The sequence below is a fragment of the Lepisosteus oculatus genome, chromosome 6 (genome assembly GCF_040954835.1).
Source record: "Lepisosteus oculatus isolate fLepOcu1 chromosome 6, fLepOcu1.hap2, whole genome shotgun sequence".
Taxonomy (NCBI): Eukaryota; Metazoa; Chordata; class Actinopteri; order Semionotiformes; family Lepisosteidae; genus Lepisosteus; species Lepisosteus oculatus.
In genome coordinates this window covers 35,557,588-35,582,128 of record NC_090701.1, presented here as the reverse complement: position 1 = coordinate 35,582,128, position 24,541 = coordinate 35,557,588, and the positions used below count along the sequence as shown (strand labels likewise).

At 32.9% G+C, this 24,541-nt stretch overlaps 1 protein-coding gene across 1 annotated transcript in view; it reads right to left on the bottom strand.

Annotated features, from left to right (window-relative positions):
- Positions 1 to 962: 962 nt before the first annotated feature.
- scn5lab (sodium channel, voltage gated, type V-like, alpha b) overlaps positions 963 to 24,541 on the bottom strand; it is a 210,889-nt gene continuing 187,310 nt past the window's right edge. Inside the window, exons 22-28 of the mRNA XM_069191224.1 lie at positions 20,768 to 20,890; positions 16,262 to 16,537; positions 14,921 to 14,974; positions 12,762 to 12,903; positions 11,575 to 11,675; positions 10,255 to 10,525; positions 963 to 9,374 (exon numbers count right to left, since the gene is read on the bottom strand). Of these exons, the coding sequence (XP_069047325.1) occupies positions 8,140 to 9,374; positions 10,255 to 10,525; positions 11,575 to 11,675; positions 12,762 to 12,903; positions 14,921 to 14,974; positions 16,262 to 16,537; positions 20,768 to 20,890 (2,202 nt within the window). The 3' untranslated portion in view covers positions 963 to 8,139. The remainder of the gene's footprint in view (positions 9,375 to 10,254; positions 10,526 to 11,574; positions 11,676 to 12,761; positions 12,904 to 14,920; positions 14,975 to 16,261; positions 16,538 to 20,767; positions 20,891 to 24,541) is intronic.

Below are 24,541 nucleotides of genomic sequence, written 5' to 3'. Positions count from 1 at the left end.
GAAAGGCCTCTCATTCTTATGGAATATTGTGAGATAGGTGTTGCTGCCCCCTTAATGAAACATAATAAGACAGCATTATAACTTTACCATTGCTTTACCAATCAGTGAACATGAACCGCTGTTGAGCATATCTGGCCTATAAAAATGTATCAGTGCAGTATGCATTCTCCTATTCCATTCCCCTGTGGATTCATCTGCTGAATATCATGGGTTTCCATTTTATATAACAGGAATGATATGCAATTCTTCAGAGCAGGACTGCTGATCTTGTCCATAATATAAAACAAAAATATGTTTCTTCTTCATATGAGAGCACGAACAACCCCACAAAGTTATACCAGACTATTATTTAGCCGGTGCTAAATGGACAGATGTCCACCTGTCCATTATTAGAAAGTAACTTATCCATGTTAAGGGATCAACAACCTAGGGTCTATCTTGGCAAAGGGTGAAAGGCAGGACTACAGTACGCTACAGTTTTAGGGACTCCAGTTAACCCGGCAAATATATCTTCAGAAGGTAGAAGGAAAATGAGACATAAGAAGATCTTGGAATCTCCACCCCTTTCAGGAACTAATCTCAGTACCCAAGATTTGTAAAGCAGCAATGCTAACTTAATAATGATAATATGCACAATGCTTTATGATGTTCTTTATTTCAAAAATGAACTGTAAAATATAGAAAGCCATTCATGTGTGATGCAATTGTATCCATTATTTTATCAATATTAATAAATGGTGGTTGATCATGATTAGGATTAGGACATGTTGGAGTAATAAGGACTGAGGCTGGACCTTATGTAACAGAAGAAGTTAATTTGATCAACTTGCACAATTTGCACACAATAGGAATTCTGAAGGATGCTCTAGTGTAAATATAAAAACAGGAAAAGGGGAGAAAATGAGAACCAAATCTGCAACCTTTAACAGAACTCAGTGTTTTGTTCTGCATGTTCCGCTGACTGAAACTTAAACAGTATTTTATTAGGAAAACAATGTCATCATATGTTCACCATTTATGTCAGAAAACAAAACATAAAAGGATTCAGACGGTTGTATTTTAATTCAATTAACATGCTGAAAAACATATTTTTTCTCAAAAATGTCCTTTACTGGATTGCTTTTTCAAAGTTTAAGCCTGGGACAGCCTCGGTGTGCTTGCAACATAATTTACAGTATCTCCTAATCAATGAAAGAACTAAAACCACAATCTCCCTTACAAGCAAAAAAAAGAAACATCACATTTCAAATGACAGTACTCAGATTCCCCAATCCAGTGAAACATCATGCAGTGTTGTTTTATAATGCTTACACACCATGCTTCCATTTCCTAATTAGTTTTGTTGGGGTAGCCCCAATCTCCTGAAACACTGTAGTTTTTTTTTCTTTAGGTTTTACTAAATAATGAGGGGAATATAAAAGAAGTGGAGACAATCTTGAATCTTACTGAAACGAAAGAAGGCATAATTCTTGATTTAATTAATGCATGCATGTCACATAGCTTTCAAAACCTGGCAGAGACTTGTGGGGGACAGTTGTTTACATCATGTTAATGTTAAATCATTTAAGAGGCTTCAGATGTTGACATCGTTTTCACACATGTCCTAAAAATTAGGTACTGTAGGTAGACAGTGCATACATATATGATTTGGATACCTGGTGTAATTGTTTTGGAATTTAATAGAAAATAAAATACAAATACAGTGGATCCTGTACAAAATACCACCACTAAACAGAAACCAAAATATACAAATGCTCTCATTTTCCATGGTGTTTTCACAATTAATTAAAAATAACCTTATGCCATAACTTGGCAAGTATAATCATGAATCCCCATGAATGAACAGGAGAATAACTTGAGAATGTGGAGTAGATCAAAAGAAAGGTAAAGACTAGAACTCCACAAAATAATAATTTGGTCATAAAAATAAATTTATATTCTAAGTAAAAGTATATACAAAACTTTACATATATACTAGATATAAATACAATATACCAAAATATTCTCATTGATGGTGTTTCTTACATGAAATATGTTATTCCATCAGCTTTGCCTGTTTTAAACAAAGGTAAATTGAACATTTTAAACATCCATTAACATCATCAAAGCATTTTCAATATCTATTAATACACATTTCCCTTAGTATATCCAATTCTGTTCAAATTGCAAAACAATCCTTAATAATGGTTGAATTGATTTTGTGTTAAAGGTCTTAGGAAATTACTCCTTTTCGCATGGTTTGAATTGTTTGAAAGAGAGCCCACAGGAAGCTTTTATGTGTATTTTAGTCAGAATCTCCCACATATTAATTTCTGGATAAATATTTTTAAAGGTCTTTCCTTTTTGTTTCATTCTATTACGAACCTAAATTGAGAGGGTTCTGTATGAGTAATTAATACTACACCCAAGTCAACACAGAGCAGCTACCTACCATACACTTCATCTTAATATACTGATTTAAAATGTATATTTGCTCATTTTGATTCTGATGTGCTTTGTCGTACGTTATTAAAATAGTTTGAACCATTTCTCTAAAATGTACAGTCTTTAAAAAAATCCTTTTATGCTTTCTCATTACATTTGTAAGTCTAACCTTTCAAGAACTAAGATTTAGTGCTTCTGTATAGTCACAAAACACTACACAGTTCATTTCTGACAATCTCTATAATCTCTATAATCTCTTCAAGAAGAGCAAATTAAATGCCTCCCTTTCCTCTTCGTTAAACCAAGAAACTATTTGAAATACTAAAGCAATGTACCAGACAGTTGAAGTTCTGCTTACTTATCCTTTCTTCCATCAGGTCTAAATATGGGGAAGACAGAATTATTATTGTTCTCTATAGCACAAAGACTTTGTCGTCTTCAAAGCAGATGAAGAGCAGGGTCACGAATTTATAAATCAAAAACTCAATATCCCTAGTCCCTTGTGTGTGCTCGAAGACTAAAAAGACAGTCTCCACATTCTCTCATTTTTCATCATGGGATGCTGTACTATCTTGTAGCTCTCTACTGTTCACATCCATGGTACATGTGTTGGGGTGAAATGGGAGAGGAAAACATTGGGGGAGACGCTGAGAACTGCTGCTAAGGGGTTCTTTGGTAGAAACGCACATTTGAAAACTGAGTATCAATTAAACTCTGTCCAAAAATGTAGTTTTGGGTTCAAATTAGTTCACAAAACACCTGAATATCAATTGCACTCTCTCCCGAAATGTACGGTTTTTATTTCCGTTTTAAGTGAGCTATAAAGGGGGCTTTTGATCTTTGGTTTTATCCACAAAGACCAATAAAACACCCAAATACAAGAAAAAAATGCTTAGTTTACAGTGACTTCACCCTTTTCCAGTGTGATTTTAAAGGCAATTGTTCGCACCTCTTCATGAAGCAGTTTGAAATTACCTCAAATTCCAATAACACTGTGCAAGCTAGAAGACTGAAAACTTTACATTACATGGAAGATGGATTTTCATTTTTTTCCAAATATTATTCAGGAAGAAATAAAATGCATGGAAATTCATAAAACTCAGAAAACTACAAAGTAAAAGTAGTAGCATGTAGAACTGTTGAGTTACAATGAACGTTACATGTGAAATGTATTGTATAGACACATTAGTGTGAAGGAAAATATTAAATGGTAATTGCAGTCTTTTAATAAATTTCTTATTAAATATCATGTGCTTTTTATAGGAAACCAGTGTCAAAAAGAGTTTAACCACTAAATACTAATCTAGAAAATAAAGTTGCAGGCTTGTACTGATAAACAAGATATGAAGAACATGCAAAGAGATTTGGCGAAATGACTAAAATGAAAAACAGACAACTAAAACAGAAGGTGACAAAAAAAGCAACGCTTGAAACGTTATATGTAACACTAATAAAATAGACAGTCCAGCTAAAAAAGTCATTTAGACTATGGGGTCTTCAGTAGATTAAAATATTTTTAATATTTAAGGATAGTAAGAAAGCTATATCTTGATTAATGAGATTATATTTCATGGACAGATCATATACCTCAATAAAAAATTTCATCTTGGGTAAAAATATGTTAAATGATTAATCAAAACATTTTAAACAAAGTAAATCTCTTTAAACCTGAAGCAAATATAATTAACTGATTAGTAATGGAAAGAAAAGAATATCTGAAATCCAGTTCACCGTGTCTTCAATGAATTATGAGAGGTTACAATTAACATTACATTATTAGTAGTCAAATATCCAGTTTAATTAATTCCTTACCAGAGGTTCCTAAAATACTAAGACTTTCAATAAATGGTCAAAGTTTCTTATGAATTCTAATTGTATTTTTATGTATTTTTTTTCACCCTAGATATATTATTTGCCTGAAATATGTGATCTGGTATTGAATAGAATTCCAAAGATATACTGTAACCTCATTAACTGTGATATCTTTCATGATGGTTCAATTTCATCTGATAAAAAAACAAAAGGAAATCCTAGGAAAATATTGAAAAGATTCTCAGATTGAGATCTACAAAAGATAAATACCCTTACTTTTGAGACTATAAAAGTTAAGGCCAGTTGACAGGAAATGTGCAACAATTGCACTTGCAATAGTGCAGTTTATGGCTTTATTTCATCTTGGGTTTTGTAGTGATTCGCCAGAACTTTGTCATTCACACTTCAATTTTTAATTTTGTGAAGAAAGTGGTATTACAATAAGGAATGTAGATTTCAGCATGTTAATGGTCTTTTGGGTACTTTGTTCTCCTATAATCATAATCATATGCCCAAGCAGAGATGGATCAAGCTTACTGTATGTCTCCTGTTGAGTTCTTTATTTTTCTTCATACCTTAATTATAGAGAATCTGTGTGGGCCTCAACATTCCTAAACTGAAAAGACATTATTTTACTCCTATACAAAAATGAGGCTCTTCAGCCTACATAACATTTACAAAAAATATATCTCCTTATTTTATTTAAAGCAAAATTGTGTGATTATTCAGCTTAACATATAAAAACTAACCACTCTAAATGACAAACCTACATTAGCTTAATTGAATATGACACCTAAAATGACCAATATTACACTATATTTTAAATTGATTAAAATAAATTCTCCCAGGTTTTCCATTTGTATATAAATAAAGAATTGTAAAATAATATTCTTTGGGCATACACTAGGTAGAAATATCTATAAACCTTCAACAATGTTGCTTAAAACTTAACTGATGTGGAATGGCATCAGTGACTTATTCAAATGTTTGCTTCACAAATAAAAGTTTAAGCATTTTAAATCTAGAAGCCAGTTAAAAGTTCTTGTATTGTCTGATGAAGGTTTAGCTCTGCGTGTGCCATCACAAAGGCTTCTTTATGTTGAGTAGCCATATTTCCAATTACTAAAATACATTTTAGGTGTTACTATTTAAGATGATTATAGGAAACCTAAGTAATCGTTACTTTGGGATGTGCACAATCCATTAACATGACTGTGCAAAAGTCTTAGGCATCTTAATCAGGAGTTACAATACAATACATTGATAACTTACTCAAAACCTCCACTGGTGTTTGTACTATTTTAACAACTTTGTTATTAATTTGTATGAGACAAACTAAGCTTATCATGTAATTATTATATTACTTTGAAAAATACAAAGGATATTTAAAAAAAACTCAAAGAAAGGGTATTTTCTATGTATTTTCTGTTTGGAATTAACCTCTACTCATTCCTCTGTAGCTCCACTCTCCTCACTCTATTGATTCTACTTAGGTACATAGCTGGTGAACAAAACAACATCCATAAAACCGAGAGGTAATGTTTGAACTGCAAAATGCAAATCTTGCAGGATTAAAAATCTTTAACATTCCAGTGGAGTAAAACGTGTAGAACAATTCAAAATGCTCAAGACTCTTGCACAACAGTATGTATGGTTTGTAGAGTACAAAAAATAACTAGTTTATTTCATTTGTTTCTTCACATTGATTTTGTGTTGTGAGTACACTCCCTAATTTCACCGTACAACATCTAGCAGCTGAATGAACATGCAAACACAGATATACTAAGGCCTGAGGAAAACACATTCCCCTGTGTTCTCAAAGTGTACAGTACAGTGCACCTTTGTTTCTTGTAAGCATGGAAGTAATAACTTTTCTTATAAGCTTGGGTCTTCTATATTATTCTGACATTAGCTACACAAAATATGACATGGCTGATGCAGACTTTCCCAATGTGTCTAAAAACTGTGAATAAAGAAAGAAAATCCTCTAAATGTTAATACAATTTCTATTGGTCAAACGAAACGCTCTTAATTTATTTACTTGCAAATACTTGAGAATAAAATTAAAGAAGATTTAAGGCTTTATGTTTTTATATATAACACTATTAATGATGAATGTAAAACAATTTTCTAGACCTCATATGAAACTTTATGCAGATATTGTCCTGACATAAAACAGCTAATGTATATTCCACAAATATGATTTTCTGTCTAAGTGGAAAAAAAAAATTAAATTGTACTGGAAGTAAAACATATTTACATAATCAAGAATTTTCAAGAAAAATCTCTATTTACTATGTAATATCTCTCAATATTAAATGCAATATATTTTCCAACTTTTTAATTACAATTTTTCTATTTCTGTAAATTTAATTTAATTTACCAGCTTAGTGTAACTGTTATTAAATTAGGTCTAAAATGACTCTGAGGGGTGGTTTTAAAACAGAGAATTGCAAGTCAATACAGGAAGGTATATTATTTATATAATTAATTCACTTACAAGTCCCAAAATCATAAAGTGTGCTGCAATTTAAATTTAACACTATAGTGTAGTCTCAGGTGTTTTTACTCTAAGAGAAAAACTAGCAAAAGTTGAACGACTTCAAAAGAATCAAATGAACAGACCTATGTTCATACAGAGCTCATACAATCAGGCACACATGGAGCTATTGCTACTTTACAAAGCCCTTCAGTAAACATTCATAATTACAGCTACTTCTTTTTTTTTGCTTAAATCTTTTCGTGTTCATCGCTCCATTATTTAGAATTTAAAAGTCATTTGGTCAATTGTAATGAAAAAATAGCACTATAGAAAATAAGAATAGTGTTTCATGCAGGTCATGTGCTTTGACAGCACATTAATTTTGCTTTCTTTTATTCTGAAAAGTTAATTAGTTAATGAGAAGTTAATTAGCTTCCAATTGCAATTGCATTAGATCTGTAACCAAAATGTGCTTTTCAGAGAGATATTATTTTACATAAAGGATGATTATTTCTGAAAGCATAAAAAGTCTTCCTGATATATGTTTTAATACTTGCCGTTAATCCAACAGGGGAAGCCAATGGATTTTTGCTTTGTGCCGATGCTTTCAGAAATTTCTGGTCTTTCTAACCATTTAATGAAAACATTACTAGACCTGTTTCTGATTATGTACAGTATGATTGTCAAGCGCAGATGTCAGATACTGTGTTGACAAGCACAAAAGTAACCTTCCCTCTGAATTGTTTTCTATTCCTGCACCAACCCCATAAAAATACATGCAAACTCAGAAGTGCAATAATGCCAAAAGATAGCTAAAACTACATTTTAAATGATACAACCTGTCATTTTAGAATTTTACAGATAGAACCATTCATTTTAAACAGTGTAGTTAGTCGTTCCCATTGAAAAACAGACAGCTATTGTCACAAGTAGAAAAATATCAAATACAATGATTATTGTACCTATATGAAAAGAACTATAATGTGTAAATAATGTGTTGCATTTTACTACTGTAGTTGTAGTTAGTTTTGTTTTATAAGCTATCATAAGGAATCACACCATTATAAGTAAGACCTTTAATGAATGCATACAGTCAAGCATTGTTCGTAAATATTGATAAATTGTATTTTTTCAATCTAATAAATGATTATTACATCAGTGATATAATTGTTGGGACCCTGCAGAGGTCATTCATGCATATAAATATTAAGCACAGTTGATTAAGCAGGGTCAAAGGGATTTTGTGTAAGTTACACAGTCCCTTTGTGTATTCCACCAAAGTGGACAAGAAAAAAATAGATCATCCTATAAGCCCTGCCTTTTTTGTTTTGCAGCTAAAAAGTGTACAACTAGATTGAATCAGTGTTGTTGTAGTTATGTTACATTCGGTAAACAAGATTTAAAGCATTTCATAACCAGTGTTACAGAAATGACTCCCTGTCTCTGTCAGGATGTATGAAGGGTTCACTTTGATCAGTGTTCCTTGGGTCACTTATCACAACTTGGAAAATGTCACTAGTAGCTCTGGTTACACTGTCGTAAGATGGTGGGGAAGAGGTTGAGGATAATGTTTCCGTCATTTCTGTCTCGTGTCCGTAGTTTTCCTTAATCATGGATGCTATAAGACCTTCCTTCTCAGGAGGGTCTTCCACATCAATGTTCCCATCACTGTTTATGTGACGATACAGAAAGGAAGCTTGCCTCATTGACCTTCGGAGAAGGTGACGCCTGTAGGCTCTCTGAATTATGACAGCAGACACCTCCTCTTGCTTACGTCTGAGGGTAGTCGTAATGGGTTCGTAGGATATTTTGGAAGGGTTGGCCATCATGAATTTCTCCTCCATTTGTTGCTTCAAAGCATCCATTTCTCCTGACTCCCCTAAAACCCTTTTGGTGAAAGCAAACAAAATATCCAGACAGTGGATTTTGTCCCCACTAACCATAGGCAAGTCCATAGAGATGAGTTTGATTTTATTGGGCTTTGCAATGCGCAGTGGCTCCTCCAAAGAGTCTGCAAAGTCGGAGAGCTTGGCGTACTCAATAAACTGTGTTGCCTCAGGATCAAACTTTTCCCAGACCTCATAGAACATCTCAAAGTCATCCTCACTCAAAGGCTCTGTGCTTTCCTCAGTAGCTACACTGAAGTTTTCCAGAATTATGGCTATGTACATGTTCACAACAATAAGAAATGATATAATGATATAACTGACAAAAAAAGTGATGCCCACTGATGGGTTCCCACAGTCTCCCTTTGCATTAGTGCCAGTGTGGGTTTTGTTTGCATCACACTCCTCAGGGGAATTGTTCAAAATGGGACTGAGCAGACTGTCCCAGCCAGCTGAGGTTGTGATTTGGAAAAGACAAATCATGCTGTTACCAAATGTTTCAAAATTAAACATGTCATCAATTCCACCCTGTTTTTTCACATAGGCAAAATTCGCCATACCAAAGATGGCATAGATGAACATCACAAGAAAAAGTAAAAGACCAATGTTGAATAATGCAGGAAGAGACATCATTAAGGCAAAAAGTAGAGTTCGAATTCCTTTGGCTCCACGTATAAGTCGAAGGACACGCCCGATGCGTGCAAGTCTGATGACACGGAACAATGTTGGCGACACAAAGTATTTCTCTATTATGTCAGCAAGAACAATTCCTGGAAAAAAAAGTACAAGTCAATTATAAAAAGACTTTTCTGTACCGGTACCTACAGTATATATATCTATACTCTTTTTTCTTGTGAGGGTTGTTAATTTTCAAGGCTGTAATCTGAGGAGGGTCAATTCTAAACTGGAATTTATCCCCTCTCTCATTTTTAATTCTAGAGAGGAGGCATTAGTCAAGGCTATTCTGACTTCCTTTCTTCAATTTGGTCTACAGCTGACTAGGAGTAGTCATCTGCAATATGATTTTTTTCAATTAAAAATAATCAATCAAATGTTCACAAATGATTAATATTAATGTAATTTCCCCATATTTTAGTAGAATGCTGATAGAGGTGTCCTGTCCTTTCTATATAAAAACTTCAGTTTGGGGTATGTTTCCAGTGTGGAGATTTTCTCATAGTATAGACTGACATTTTTCAAATACAAAGTTTTGAAAAGACAGTTTTATCATGATCAGTATCATTTGAATTGTAAAAAAAAACCAAGCTTTATCTGGAGATGTTACCATCATAATAACTATATTATAATGTTTTATAAGTCATGTTATTATATGTACAATTGTAGATCAATGTAATTTGCAAATATGCACACATAGAAAACATCTGATGAAGGGAAATATGGAAAATTAAAAAATTGTATGAAGGGATAACTTGTGTGGTCAAGCAGTATGAATAGTATGAGGCACCTAACAGGAAACGGTAATCTTGTTTTTTTGTAGTTTGCCTCTTAGAGCATACTTAAATACTTAGAGTGCTTATTTGTGTACACTTTTATTCATATGTTACAGCTTATCTTACTATCGATTAACCAGAAAGTTGTATACAAGATTGAGCAAGGGCTCCACTTCTCAAGACTCCAAGTTGTACATACCCACAATCGAAAGGATGACCACTACAAAGTCAAAGATATTCCACCCAACAGTGAAGAAGTAGCAGCGAAGTGCCATGATTTTAATGCAGCACTCCCCAGTGAAGATAACAATGAATGCCAGATTGATCTTATTGAGGATGTCCTCCATGCGCTTGGACTGGTCGTCTGTCTCCACCATCATAGTTACCATGTTCAAGCAGATCAAAATCATGATGATGATATCAAAGGCTTGTTTGGACACAACGTCAAAAAAAAATCCTTGAAATGGGTTCTGTATGAGAGGGAATAAAAAAATAAATCAATGCTCTGATTATCTGAACAATTTCAGTTGGGATCCATTTATTTGGGTTTAGATCAACACATGGTTCCAGTTGTTGAAAGTTTTAATGTTGTACTTCTTTCCATTCTATGTGATGTGATCAATATCAAATATTAGTAGTCTGAAAACCCGGCAATTTTTTACCATGCTAATATGACAGTTTTGTTTCTCATGGGACAGATAATTAAAGATTCTGCAATTGAAAACTCTAGAGCTAATACTTTTAAAACAGTTTTTCTCAACTCGATTGCATCGTAGAGTATATGATAAGGCTATACTGCTGGAAAAGCTAATTTATTTATTTTATTTTATATATATATTTGATATTAGCTTTTTTCTCTGTAAAGATATTTTCAGTTAACATCGGCAAAAATCAGACAATCAAAGTTTATTAAAATAATACAGAATAAAGAATATAGAACAACTGGAAGGAAATAATACAGTAATACATTTTTGTTTCTTTATTTTTATAGGCATCTAATTGGAAGGGGAGTCATGCCCATCCTACGCACACACCCAGCACAGTATTTGACATGTGGCAAGCTCCATGGCAACACAGAGGAGGCCTAGAGGCAACAGGGGCCACCCTAAAATCTCTGTAAGTCGAAGGGAAGTAGCAGGAGTCACTTCTGAGGGAGCCTTGGCCAGCTAATCACAACCCTACCCTCAGATGTGAACTGCTTGTTTGCCACTACTTGCAGAATGTCTAGCTAGTGACATGACCCGGGCATAAACCTATGATGTCAACAGACTTCATCCTGTGCTTGAAGCAAGTACCTTTACTTGCTCAGCCACTGTTGAGCACTGCCATGAAAATAATTAAATGCAGGGTTGCGTCTTGAATGAAATGCAAACTATTTCATCTTATTATCAAATAATATATAGTGTATATAATTCCTAGTATAAACACCCTTAAAGGATTCAATGACAGTTACATGTTGCGTCACTTTAAAGACATCCAAGACTAATGAAAAGAACTTAAAAGAAACTTAATTACTTACCAGTGGCCTTGGAATTGGTTTCTGAGGTTTTTTGGATCCAAGTTTTTTCATTGCATTATAATATTTCTTCTGTTCTTCTGTCATAAAGATGTCTTGTCCCCCTAAGTACAGAAATTAATCCTTACCATTATTTTTTGCTTTCGGCACTTCTTTTTTACATTTAGAATTACATATTAATTTTGATAAAATAATTCTCACTTTCATTACATCAAAGTTCTGGATATAATTATTAGAAATAAAATAGATGATTTTGAGTTAGAGTTGTTGCAGTTACATGCAACAATGATAAGGAATACATAGGACATATGATACAATATATTTATTTTTTTCTAAAAGATTTTGATTAATTCCTTCAGAATATTAGATCTTAGATTGTATACTATAGTCATACAGAGAAATGTACATATTTGGATTTGGAACTGTTTAATAGTGTACAGAGTGTACAGATAAGGGGTGGATCAGCAAATTGGGGCTGATGTAATAAAAGGATACACTAATGGAATCCGTACTAGTATAACTGCTATTCTTAATTTATATCAATGATCTAGGCTGTGATATAGTCAGTAAACTAGACAAGTTCGGAAATACTGAAAATAGAAGAGATGAAGAGAAAGGTTTATCTTGAATCATCATTTACTCCTTCTAGACACTGTGGGAAAGCAATAAAATAGCAAACAAAATGTTTGACTATATACTGTAGTTAAAATTGTAGAATTTAAATTGATGTTGTGTTAATTGTATAATTTACTGTGTATAAGTATAATTAGTTTGATCATTTTGTACAAGTTTGCTCATCACAGTATGACGCAGTATTTCTGCCTGGTATGAGTCCAGAGAAGAGTAACTAGATACAGTATGTTCTGGGTCTTACGCTGTCAGGCTGAAGAGTCTAAACCTTTTTCAATCCTGAACAGAATCCCTGGACACAATGCCTTCGCAAAATCTTCTATTACCTCTAATGAATCCTCATGAAAGTACCTAGCGTATTAGACATAAAAATACCTCATATGCTATTGTTGGGGAAAGATATCAGCAATAATGTCAAAATAATACATCCCGAAGATAAAAGAGAAGTAATCCAAAACAAAGTACAGAATACTCATTGCGCTCAATTAATTCAAAAATCCAAATATCTGGACATGTAGGCATGTTTATTGGCAAGTGTTTGTCATGATAATATCAGATACTTATCTTCCTTTTTTGCTGGTTGAAGTTGTCTATTATGACACCAATGAAGAGATTCAACGTGAAAAATGATCCAAAGATGATGAAGATGACAAAGTAGAGGTACATGTACAGGTTGCTTTCTTTAATAGGTTGCTCTTCTAGCTGTTAAGTAAAAAGAAAAAAAACATTTGTGCTTTGGATATATCCTTTCTATTAACTCCACAACAGCTGACCAACATCCCTTGTATGTAGCTGGGTCGAAATATGCAAGTGACTGAAGTTTCTGACTATGTTGATGTTTCATATACCAGGGGGTGCACAATGAAATATTATAAATAATAAACTGACACCGACCCAAAGCCTGTTTTAATTTTGAACACAGTTAAAACTGCTAAACTTATAATATGTGTGAGCCTGTGCAAAACATACTGAACTCCTGCAATGAAAAATCATTGCAGTTCTAATACATGACTTTATTACTAATACTATATAAAGTAATCTAATACATTACTTTATATATTACATTAAATGTGTAATTAAATATGCAAAAAATAAAAATATATAATATGTCAATAATTTTATTTGATATAGTACTATATTATTCTTTCATATATATATAATATAAATCTACAAATCTGTCTATAAATAATAAAATCTGGATCAACATATTGCTCTTAAGAAAGTTAGGCGACTTTTGGATTTCATAAAATAAAAATAAAAAATGCTTTTTTAATTCAAATGGAATTGCTTATGTTTTCAGATTTTTACTGGGGGAATTTCCATGTACGTTGCAATTTTACTCAAGACATGTTACTTGAAACAAATATAAACAGACCTACATCTGTTCACGTTTCCACTATTTTGCTCCAGGTTACCCACATGTAAGTAAAGGTTAAGATTTGTTTAGCAATTTAACTATACAGAGTTTTCGAGGCTTTATTTCTTCACATAAAACTGGAAGGACCGAGTTCCCCATATAGAGAACATTTATATAGAGAAACAGCAGGGCAATCTGTGCTTCGAAAATTTGGTTTAAATGAAATGTTTTAAACCACAGTTATAATAAATACAACTGTGGAACAAATCCCCCTTGCCTGACTGTTAGTTAACTGTGGCAAACATGACTTGTTTTCCCAAGTCAATTTTAGGTAATATATAGGTGTGTGTCATGACTATCAACCTAAGAGCTCAAATGGTCTAAAAACTGGGACATAAGAAGAACAGCAAAGGAGACATTATTGTAGAGAATCTCAGAAAAAATACAAACACCTTAATTAACCTAAGATGGGAATGTGCAATGTATCTAATGAATTAACTAATAACCACCCAGTGTGTCTATTTACAATAACTTAGGCCTTTAATGGCTTCTTTTGGCAGGTTAGCTGTAATTGAGTCCTTCACGGCTTGGGCTACCACAAGAATGTATACAATGAAACCTTAAAGCCAATGATTGGAGATCAGCAGAGAGAAAAGACTACAGATACTAAAATAAATATTTTGTAGTGAAATGTGGGCTTTTGAGTGAAAGCAGCCATGTGTTATCCATGTTTTCTAAATAAGGATTTGCTTTATCTTTATCTTTTGCTCTCATTTGCCTTTCTTCACCAAAGACCTGATTCTCTTGAGCTTTTCTTCAGAACATGCTTGTGTATAATCACATGAGCATTGCCCCATATGTAAACTGAACCACCGACAACAAACTAACACATTTCTATTACCATTATATTTAATAAACAAAAAAAAAGTTTTATTTTCAACTGTTGTTTGTTGAACCTGAAGCTGACACTGTTTGGACAACCTTGTTAAATAGTGTTTGTAGTTAATATAGTATGTAAAAGGATTGGATTTCCAATAATGTTGTGAATTCTAATTATGTTTTTTTCAAATGGTCTTAATAATCACTCAATGTTCATAAAGTTTAATACAAATATTTTAGAGAATAAAATAAAAACAAATTGCCATGTTTTGCCCAAGCAATGACCATGAAAAATACCAAACTATTTTAGCTAAGCATCAATATCATTATAAGAGGCAGAGGACTCAGTTCAGTAGGCTGTTACAGAGTGAAAACAGTGTCTGTATCAATCTGAAAATGTTGACTCTTCCCTGTTTAACTTTTCACAATTGACTCCCTAAAGGAAAAACAAAATGTAATGGAGAAGTGTTTTACTGTACGTACCCCACGTGAATCCACTGCAGCATACATTATTTCCATCCAGCCTTTGAAAGTTGCCTTAAATGGGAGCAAAAAAATAACGTTTATTGATTGTTCTATCCTTCAAAATATCTTCTCCATATTTTCCTTGTTATTGCAACAATTATTTGTATTTACTTTATTAAAAAGGTTTGTTTCTAACTTTCATTCAGCTTTTATTTATTACATTGCAAAAGACACACATTCAAACATGAGTGTTAATTATCAGTAATTCTACTTGCATATTTCAGCAGTCCTAACCCAACTCCCCAGCTCTTATCACAAACTTAAACCCAGCTCAACGCATCAAATTTAAATGCAGTGGTTCTTGTTCCAACATCATTAGTTACCCAGACTGAGAATTTTGAGGTTTAAGAAGACAATAAAGCAATGTTTTCTTTGTTTTTTTGTAAATCTTTTTTCAATTTGATTAGAAATGTGAAATACAGAAATGCAACTGATTCTGGGGCATCTGCTGGTTCACAGTACCATGAAAAGAATTACGTTAGGAAAACTAAATTTGGATTTACTAAGAAAACACAGATGTTTTCCATAACATTTTATTTATTATGTTAGTATTTTTTAGGTGTACAAATTGTTTTATATTACTGAGGAACTTAAACATAAACTTTAAGCTTCTTTAATGATTCAATGCTTTCAATATAAGCTTAGTTTAATACAATACTTCATACATATACCTACTGTACACAACTGACTTTTGTTTCAGGGGGTGAAATGGTCTATAGTCTAATATAGGCAAAGAAAATAGAAAGAAAATGTTAATTTTATATGAGTATAACTATTTCTATAGTTAACGATCTCTAATACAGTTCACAAAGATTACATTTTGTGTCTAAGAATTAGATAACAGATTAATTTGTACATGGAAACTACCTTTTACAAATAAAAGGTGCTAAAATGGCAAACACATCTCCCTCTTTAAAAACTATTTTTGGAACACAAAAAAGGGAATGGAAGAGGTAGTTAACTTCAAGGTCTGTGGACCATCAGAAGAAATGACTGCAGCTAGCCTTTTCCTTGGTAATCAGTAATTGTAGGCTTTTGTGTGTAACCAGTGACTGACTATTTCTAGATGCAAATGAAAGGCTTATATTGAGTGATGTCAGAGGAAAGGTGATGGAACAGACCTAAGTGACTTGTTGCTAGGATACACTACCAACTAACTAAGTACAAGAATGGGCTTAGAAAGTTTTTTTTTGCCAACTATTCTGCTAAAAATAAAATTAAGTGGAATTCATCATTAATTAAAAAAAATACTTATGCTAAAGATCTCAATGACAATTTACAACAAGATGAAAAACTCACAACTTGTAAAAGGGCAAGATATCCAGCTCCGACATTATCAAAGTTAACTTTCACTTTGGTCCAGTAGTACAGTGTCATGTTGTTCATTGCTAGGCATTCACTTCTGTTGTTTATGTGGGAGGCATTGTACTGGTAACCTGCTTTGCTGACACATTTTCCAAACTTCCCTGCAAAGAGGTTCACCCCCATTATACTAAAAATCAACCAGAAGATCAGACAGACCAGTAGCACATTCATGATGGAGGGGATGGCCCCAATCAAGGCATTTACCACAACCTGTGGGGAGGAAAGAAACCAACAGTAACATGTCAGACTCTGAACATTACTCGCCACTGCCAAAACACACACTGCTGCTCATAAGAATATCTTCCCAGTGGTAGTTAGGAGATATTGTTATATTGTTATTTTAGGTAATGTTTTATTTGACCAGACTGTCTTAAACATGGAGAAAATTTATTTTATCAATTGCTGTTTAGCCATTTATATTTTTATATAAGCACTCACGTATAACAGATCCAGTTACTTAAATATGTGTATACAAAGTGACTGACCAGCTTTAATAACGTTTTCTAGGGCAGGGATTTGATGCTGATGTGTAGATTGCGTTACTACACTCCCTCCATTTTATCTGTTCCTCTGGGTTGAAAGTCAAAACTGTGATTATGAAATTTTTGTGACTTTTAAGCAATTTAGTTAAAATTCAAGCCTGTCAGATATACATTATTGTAGACAAGTGAAGATAACCTGCAGGTAGTAAAAACAACCTATACACACAAATTGGGGAACACTGAGGCAGAGAGGCTAGTTATGAAAAAAGACATACTTTATATCAAAGACTCATCATTTACATCTTCTAAACAAAATGCAGTAGTAATACAGGCAAACAATTTTAAAATATATCTAGTAAGCAGTGTAGACTTTCAAAGGATGTTATCTTGAAATTGTGTCGAATATCATGGTCATTTAAAATATTCCTGTTCTGAAATCTGTCTATATATGAACAGCTGGATACCATCCTAGGCTTAATGTCCCACACTGACAATTAACCTTTTTGGTCTTGAAAAGAGATTATGAATGAACCTGATTTAAGTTATAGAAATTCTCAAAGGAACTGACATGAAGACCCAGTGAACTTCAAAATGAACAGTGAAACATGAGCCAGAGTACACAAGCACTTGTGCATGGAAGTGTATTCAAAACTTAAGACATGAGGCAAAGGAATATGGGAGTATGGCAAAATCTACACAAAATCTACCATGTTGTCTAAGGCAATACTCTGACATTTATTTTGAGAATGATGAGATTCTCTGATCAATTAACTATTGACTATGGAACAAGCTATATGGGCTTATGAGCCTCCTTTTATTTGTAACATTTCTTATGTTCTCTGGATTAAATGCATTTTCTACCAATACAGCACTCGGTATTACTAGATTTTCTTTCATTATATTCCTGTGTATACTTCTTACATCAAACACGTACAGCCTAATAACCAAGATCATTTATTTTTGAACAACTTTTGAAAAAAAATACTGTTGTAATTTTCTATAAGACGTAAACTAGATTTACACATTGAAACAATAAATATTACATAATTTGTAAAAATTAAAATTGAGTATTAATTAAAGCTGGTCAGTCTTAAATATAAATGTCACAGAAAAAATAATTCAATGTAAGAATTAGACATTGCACAGATTAAGGCAATCTCTGGCACCATTCCTCACTTTATTATTTACTTTGCTAAACTGTAGGTGAATGTTCTATAGCAGATTGGCAATCCAGTTCCTTTAAAGACAACTTAATTCATTTAATAGAATTCTCCAAATCATTACAGATAAATACCTGGAATAAATGCAAAATTGATCAATATATCGCAAAAAGTAAATACATTATTTCATTAGAATTGCCCAAAACAAACCCCAGATTTTTCTAAGACTTTCCAGGACAAAGGTTAGATAACACTGTCACAGAAAGTCCTATGCTTTCAGATTCTGATAAGAAAGTGTAAGTGTAAAGAATATACTGGTCCAGGCAGGGAATGAAGCAGTTAAGAGTCTAGGCTTCTGTTCTGATTGTCTGCAGAACACAATGTAGTGAAATTAATAGTCCTGTCCTAGACATACTCCTAAAGATGAACTTGGGTCATTGAAACAGTCTAATTTAATTCTCACTGGCGAAGGAAATCTGAGCAGGAAAGAATGTAGCCAGTAGAATGATGTATTAAATGAATGCAATCTGATTTTTAAAGTCTTCCCTAAAAAGGATATTTCATGCTTCACAGTTAATGAAAATTTCAGTGCCAGATGAGAACATAATTCAGGTTTTCAAACCAGCCTTGCACATTATTATCTAACTGAAACAATTACTAATTGGAGCAGTCTGCTGATCTGAGGCACTTGTGGACTAACGATAGTCAGCCAAGGCCAAGATAGTGCCAGAATAGGAGCAGTAAGGGGTTGTAACATAGTTCTCTTCCAAAAAATAGAGAGATACTAACCCCAAAAAATATGTAGGATATTTTGTATTACTTGTATTGCTTTGAGTGGGATAATGAAGCAATATTTCCTTGTCTTTGAAACCTTTTCAATCATGAAGGACAGGTTGTCATTTGATACAATGTAATATTTAATTGTAGTACACCATTTAAAAGGCATACTGTGAAGTGCAAGGCTATACTGTATTGCGGAATATTGACAATTTCTATTCAACAATTTGAAATCAGGTGTTTCTTAAGACTGCATGAAATACAGATGTGAATACAGCATTTAATTTAAACACTGCTATAACATGATCTGGCCTTTTCCAAGACTTTATACTTTGTGTGTCAATCCATGGGTTAAAAAATGTGGAAATTCAAATCACAAATGGCATGTCAGTTTAAATATGAAAAACACAACGATAAAATTTCTATACAAAACAACAAAAAGGCTTAAACTGTATATTACATTTTAACATTCACAAAATGTTACAGCCCAGATATTTCATGAAGAACTTCTGAAACAAACCACCAAAATGCTTATACAGAAGAGTTAATATTTAACACAAGAACATGAGGGTGTTAGTGAATAAATGTTAGGTCTGAAAAATATCACTTATGAAATTTTACGTACACTGAAAGGCATTAAAAATAGAACAAGCGGGTTGTTGTGTTTCTACTGCTTCTTAGTATTCATGCCTGTTACAAAATAATCGTCATGCCAATAACAAAAATGCTGCTTAAGTATTGAAAGATTAAAAAAATGCAAACAGATTGAAACAGATTGGAAGCTGAGTGGACTGAAATTTCAGATGCACATTTAATCATTCTGCTCTTCCCAGATATGAACTCCACTGCAGTAGAACTGGTACAGTATTATGATACTTTGGAGCCTTGAATGTAGAAATTAAATATATAATACTGTCAGTGAGATTTTTTCCCACATTGGTATGCATTAGTTTTCACCAACAAAAAAGGAAATTAGTGCTGCAAAAATAATGTTTCTTTATCATACTTGAATAGTGTTCTGTGGATTTAGAAAGTTTAATACTGATAACAAGAATTAGTAATACTTAAGAAATTCAACACCTCAAAATGCAAATGACAACACATGGCAAATTGTACAATCTGCATTGGCAAATTGTACAGTCTTATGAGCTCATTGTAATGTACTACATTAAACAAATTCATAGTTTCAGCCTGGGTTAGCCTAGATGGACATAACTTAGTTTTAATATTTTTAATGTCCTGATAATAGTTAAGCTTCAGTCATAATAAATTAACCTGCATGCTTATCACATTAGTCATATTCAAAGAAGACAGTTCAATTGGGATGTAAGGTGTGTGAGATATTAAGGAATGGCATACTTAATAATAACATTAGGCACTCTACTACAATGGGAATACAGCAGCAGGGAACTTTAACACTAATATGTTATATTTTTGTATAAAGTGTAAAAGGGAACTAGTAGTTTACTGTAGGTAGCAATATCTGGAAAGTGTAGCCAATGCTCTTTAATTCAGTACTTTCTTATGCTTGGCTGTTCTATTTATTATGATGCGTGGGTAAAATCTGTACTTGAGAGAAAAAAATGTTAACCATTGTATCAGTAAAGGACTGAGAGGTCATATTCTGATATGTAAGACCCTGGCCCAAATGTGAATCCAAAGAATTGTAAAGCAGTAAAGAGGAAAAGAAATATAAATTTTGGAAGTAGGTGGTACGCCAAAACAGCTGGTTCTTTTCTGTCATATATAAGTTTGGTGTGAAACATTACTTTAATTTTTTTGTGATTGCTAGACATTACTAAAAATGCTTTAAACTTTAAAAAGCCTTCTGCCATTTCTCTCCATTTTGTTTTCTGGCAAAGCATGCTGTAAGCATAGCACAGGAAAAGTGCCCAACAAACCTGGGCACCTCTAAGAAATGTTAAATGAAAGCAGCATATGGCATTTCAGATAATTTTTGTTTACTGAAAAAAGCTTGTTTTCGAGAGAGAGAAGACAAAGAGAGAGGATGAAACTCTTACCCGCATGCCTTCAAATCTGGACAAGGCTCTTAATGGTCTGAGAGCTCTCAGGGTCCTTAGTGATTTGATGGCAGCAAAGTCCGAGTACCCCAGCGTGTTAGCTATAAGGCTTATTAAAGATACCTATATGGAGACATAAATGCAAGAACCCAATCTGTTAGGAGAGCTCCAGAACCTTTGTTACGGGTCCATAGCACCTGTTGTAGGATAAAAGTTCTGGCATGATGTCTTGCCGAAAGACAACCATTCGTAGTCATTAATCCATCTGGATGCTGTGTGAAATAGTAAATGGAAGGGTAAAACAAAATAAAACAATACTGTTGTTTTGTCTTGGAAAGAAAAAACAATAGAATGGATCTAATTATCTATAGAAAGAACACAAGGTTTGTTATCCTGTTTGCTTTACACCCTGATGTTTTTTTTTTTTTACAGCAGGCACCTCTCAGCACTTTGAACTCGAACAAAATGAAAGTGAAGGGGAAAAAAGAAATTATGCTGATGCTGTTTCATAAAGAGAGAAACAGGATCTGGATCTCGGAATCTGCCCTTTGATGTCCTTCGGAGGAAAGCACAGGCTAAAAAATGAAAACAAAAGCAAGCGACCCATATTTTCAAGATTTTCAACTACAGCACGTGCATTTCCTGGGATCTCTTCATGAAAGTCTTAAGCCGACCTAGAAAAGGAATTTAATCAACTTTTACTACGTACTGTAAAGAATATATATCTCCCGTAAATCGATGTTGATAGGCCTGTGAAACTTTGAGAATGTTAAAAACAAGTGCAATGCTCACAAGGATCTATCAGATTGTGGTCAAAGATCTCCTTACCCTCATGCCTGCAAATCTGGACAGTGCTCGCAGAGGGCGCAGGGCCCTGAGGGTCCGGAGAACTTTCATGGTGCCAATTTGGTCATAACTGACAACAGTAACCATGAGGCCAAGGACAGATATCTGTGTAAATTAAATCAAATTTCATATTATTCTGAGTCCACCACAGGATATGTAGGTCTTCCAATTGCACTAGCTCAGTGAAGGAAATGTAGTTGTGATAACATTGTCATATCGACCCATATCTCTTTAAATGTTAAATTAGACTTTCATCTTTGAACATTTGTTAATTCAGATCGCAACCTGAAGCACAAGATTTATATAACTTAACCCATGATTCATTTATAACTGGCGAAGGAACCGATAGTATCTGAGGATTATGGGACGTGCTCAAAACTAATGAAAGGTAAAAGAAAAATTTCACAATTTGCACCAATATCTTTTTCAAATTAGTGTAATGGCCAAAGCAAAATATCCTCTATCCACACTGTGCTGTAGGTGTTTAGACATTTAGAAATTCTCACATTCAGGACATTACAGAGATTATGTTGTTTAAGGTTAGGTAGAAATAACTGTTGAGAGAAAAATATATATCTCAGCAAAGCATATTCATTAGTATTAATTGAGTACTAATTGACAAGACGGGAAACATGTTCTTAAATCTAATAAGTGGTTTGTATTAATAAAAAGGCACATTCAAAGCACCAAACACAAGATTCCTGGAAAAAAAGTGTAAAAAGAATGCTAAAGAGCTATATAGGAAAATATTTAGAAGAAAATAAGAGAAATTAATTAGGAATGGCTTTCAACCCCCTTATCTAGCCTAATAACATAAAGAATGGCAGGCACTTTGTTATGAATGACCCTCTGATTATGATTAGTGAAATAACTAGTAAAAAAAAAAGACATTTACTAAAGTGGTTTGACTTACTCCTTTAACTGTACATCAATGCATATTGATTAGTCTCCACTAGTTCTTAAAATCACCTGATAAAATCTTTACAAATGTTTCACAAAGCCCATATTTACCATTTATACAGTAGGCATTTACGTAAATAATACTGAATAAATACTGAGTATAAAGTTGCTATAGTTTTAATTGCATGGATAAAGGACATTTTGAAGAGTAAAATAAATATTAATACTACTGTAAAATAAAGAGATTGCAGGGCAATAAATACAGTAGGAAGATGGCACATTTCTTGAAGTTTGTTGAAGTGAAAGGTTTTATAGCAAATCCAATCAAAATAACAGATATTTCAGCATCCAAAAGCACATACTGTGCACCATAAAGATGTTCTGACAAGAAATAAAAAAAATTCCAAAGACATTTCTGTTGTCATTCCTTTTAAAAGCCAGAAGGGAAAGATAATGAAAATATGCATCTGCAAAGAAATTTAAAAAACCTATGAAATTATATTAGGGCTATTTTGTGTTCATGAATGGACTGCTCTGTAACTTTACAGTCCAGATCCTGTAATAACAAACATATTGCATAATTTTGTTATTGGTTTTATAATAAATGTAGTGAATATATTGGATATTGTGCTTTACTGGTATTATATTGGAGTCTCCTTGCAAGTTTGCATGTTTGTACTAGAATGACACGTTTAATTGAAAAATTAGCCTTTGTAATTCAGGGTAAATACGTTTTCAGTCATGCATTTGATATCTAAGGAAAATTTGTAGTATAATTCGTTAACTAAAAACAATGTGTATTTGAGGATAATGTTAGACTAAAGGCAGAATTTGTAAAGAACTATAACGTTTTTTTTCTGCAAATCCAATAACATATTGTAGATAAGAAAGCAGACATAAGTGGCACTATATATATATACAGTATGTTGTACACGTTTTTAAGAGCACTGCATGCTATCATATATAATAGAAGAAGCCATTCATGCAAGGTGGATGCTGCACATTGGTGGTGGTGGAGGAGAGTCCCCATTACCTGTAAATTGAGTGGAGTGTCCAGAAAAGCGCTATATAAGTGTGAGCAATTATTATTATTGTTATTATTATTATTATTATTATTATTATTATTATTATTATTATTATTATTATTATTATTATTATTATTATTATTATTATTATTATTATTAAGATACCTGTATTCCCAGGCATTGAATAAAAGTCCAGTGCTTAAATGGTCAAATAGTAATTTTTGACTACCTATTGCGTATATTATACCACAAATTCTTTAATTGTCATTTCTTCTTACATTCAACATATTAGGCATCTCTTAACAATATTCTAAAATAGTAATGCTTTAAAATTAAGTAGAGTTATGAGTTGGGTAAACAGAAAAGACAAATATTTAAGAAGTGTCTTTCTTGAAATCTCAGGTGTGACTTTCACATGTTGGTTTGGAACATGATTCTACAGCAATGCATTGGTTCACATAATACATGGTTATTTTTCTCTTAGACACCTTTTCTTTTGTGATGATAATCTCAGTCTACATTAATAGAAACTTCAGCACACATACCGAACTAAGAGCGCTAAGGTTTTCCATTGTTGTATCTCTTTTTTATGAATATCATGATTAAAAACATGAAGTCAGTTCTATGAGACAATAAAGATAAAATGAAAAGAATGACTAACACAAACATACACATATATGTCTATATGTATGTTTAACCAAATACATATAGTACATATACCTCTATATATACATAATAGCTATGTATATATACAAATAAAGTGATGTTTTATAAAGAACATTTTTTTCCATTAGAATGATCAAAATACATATTTTACCAAAGCAACTATTCTAATTGAAAATCTTGAAGAGCTATTAATATTAAATCTATTACTTAATATAATGTCATGATTACAATTTAGAATGATATGAAAAACCCATTTAATAATTTTGACTTCCTTGTATATCTGTCATATCCAATCACTTGACCAGTTTCATCTCTACAGTTGTGTTGAGGTGTTGTA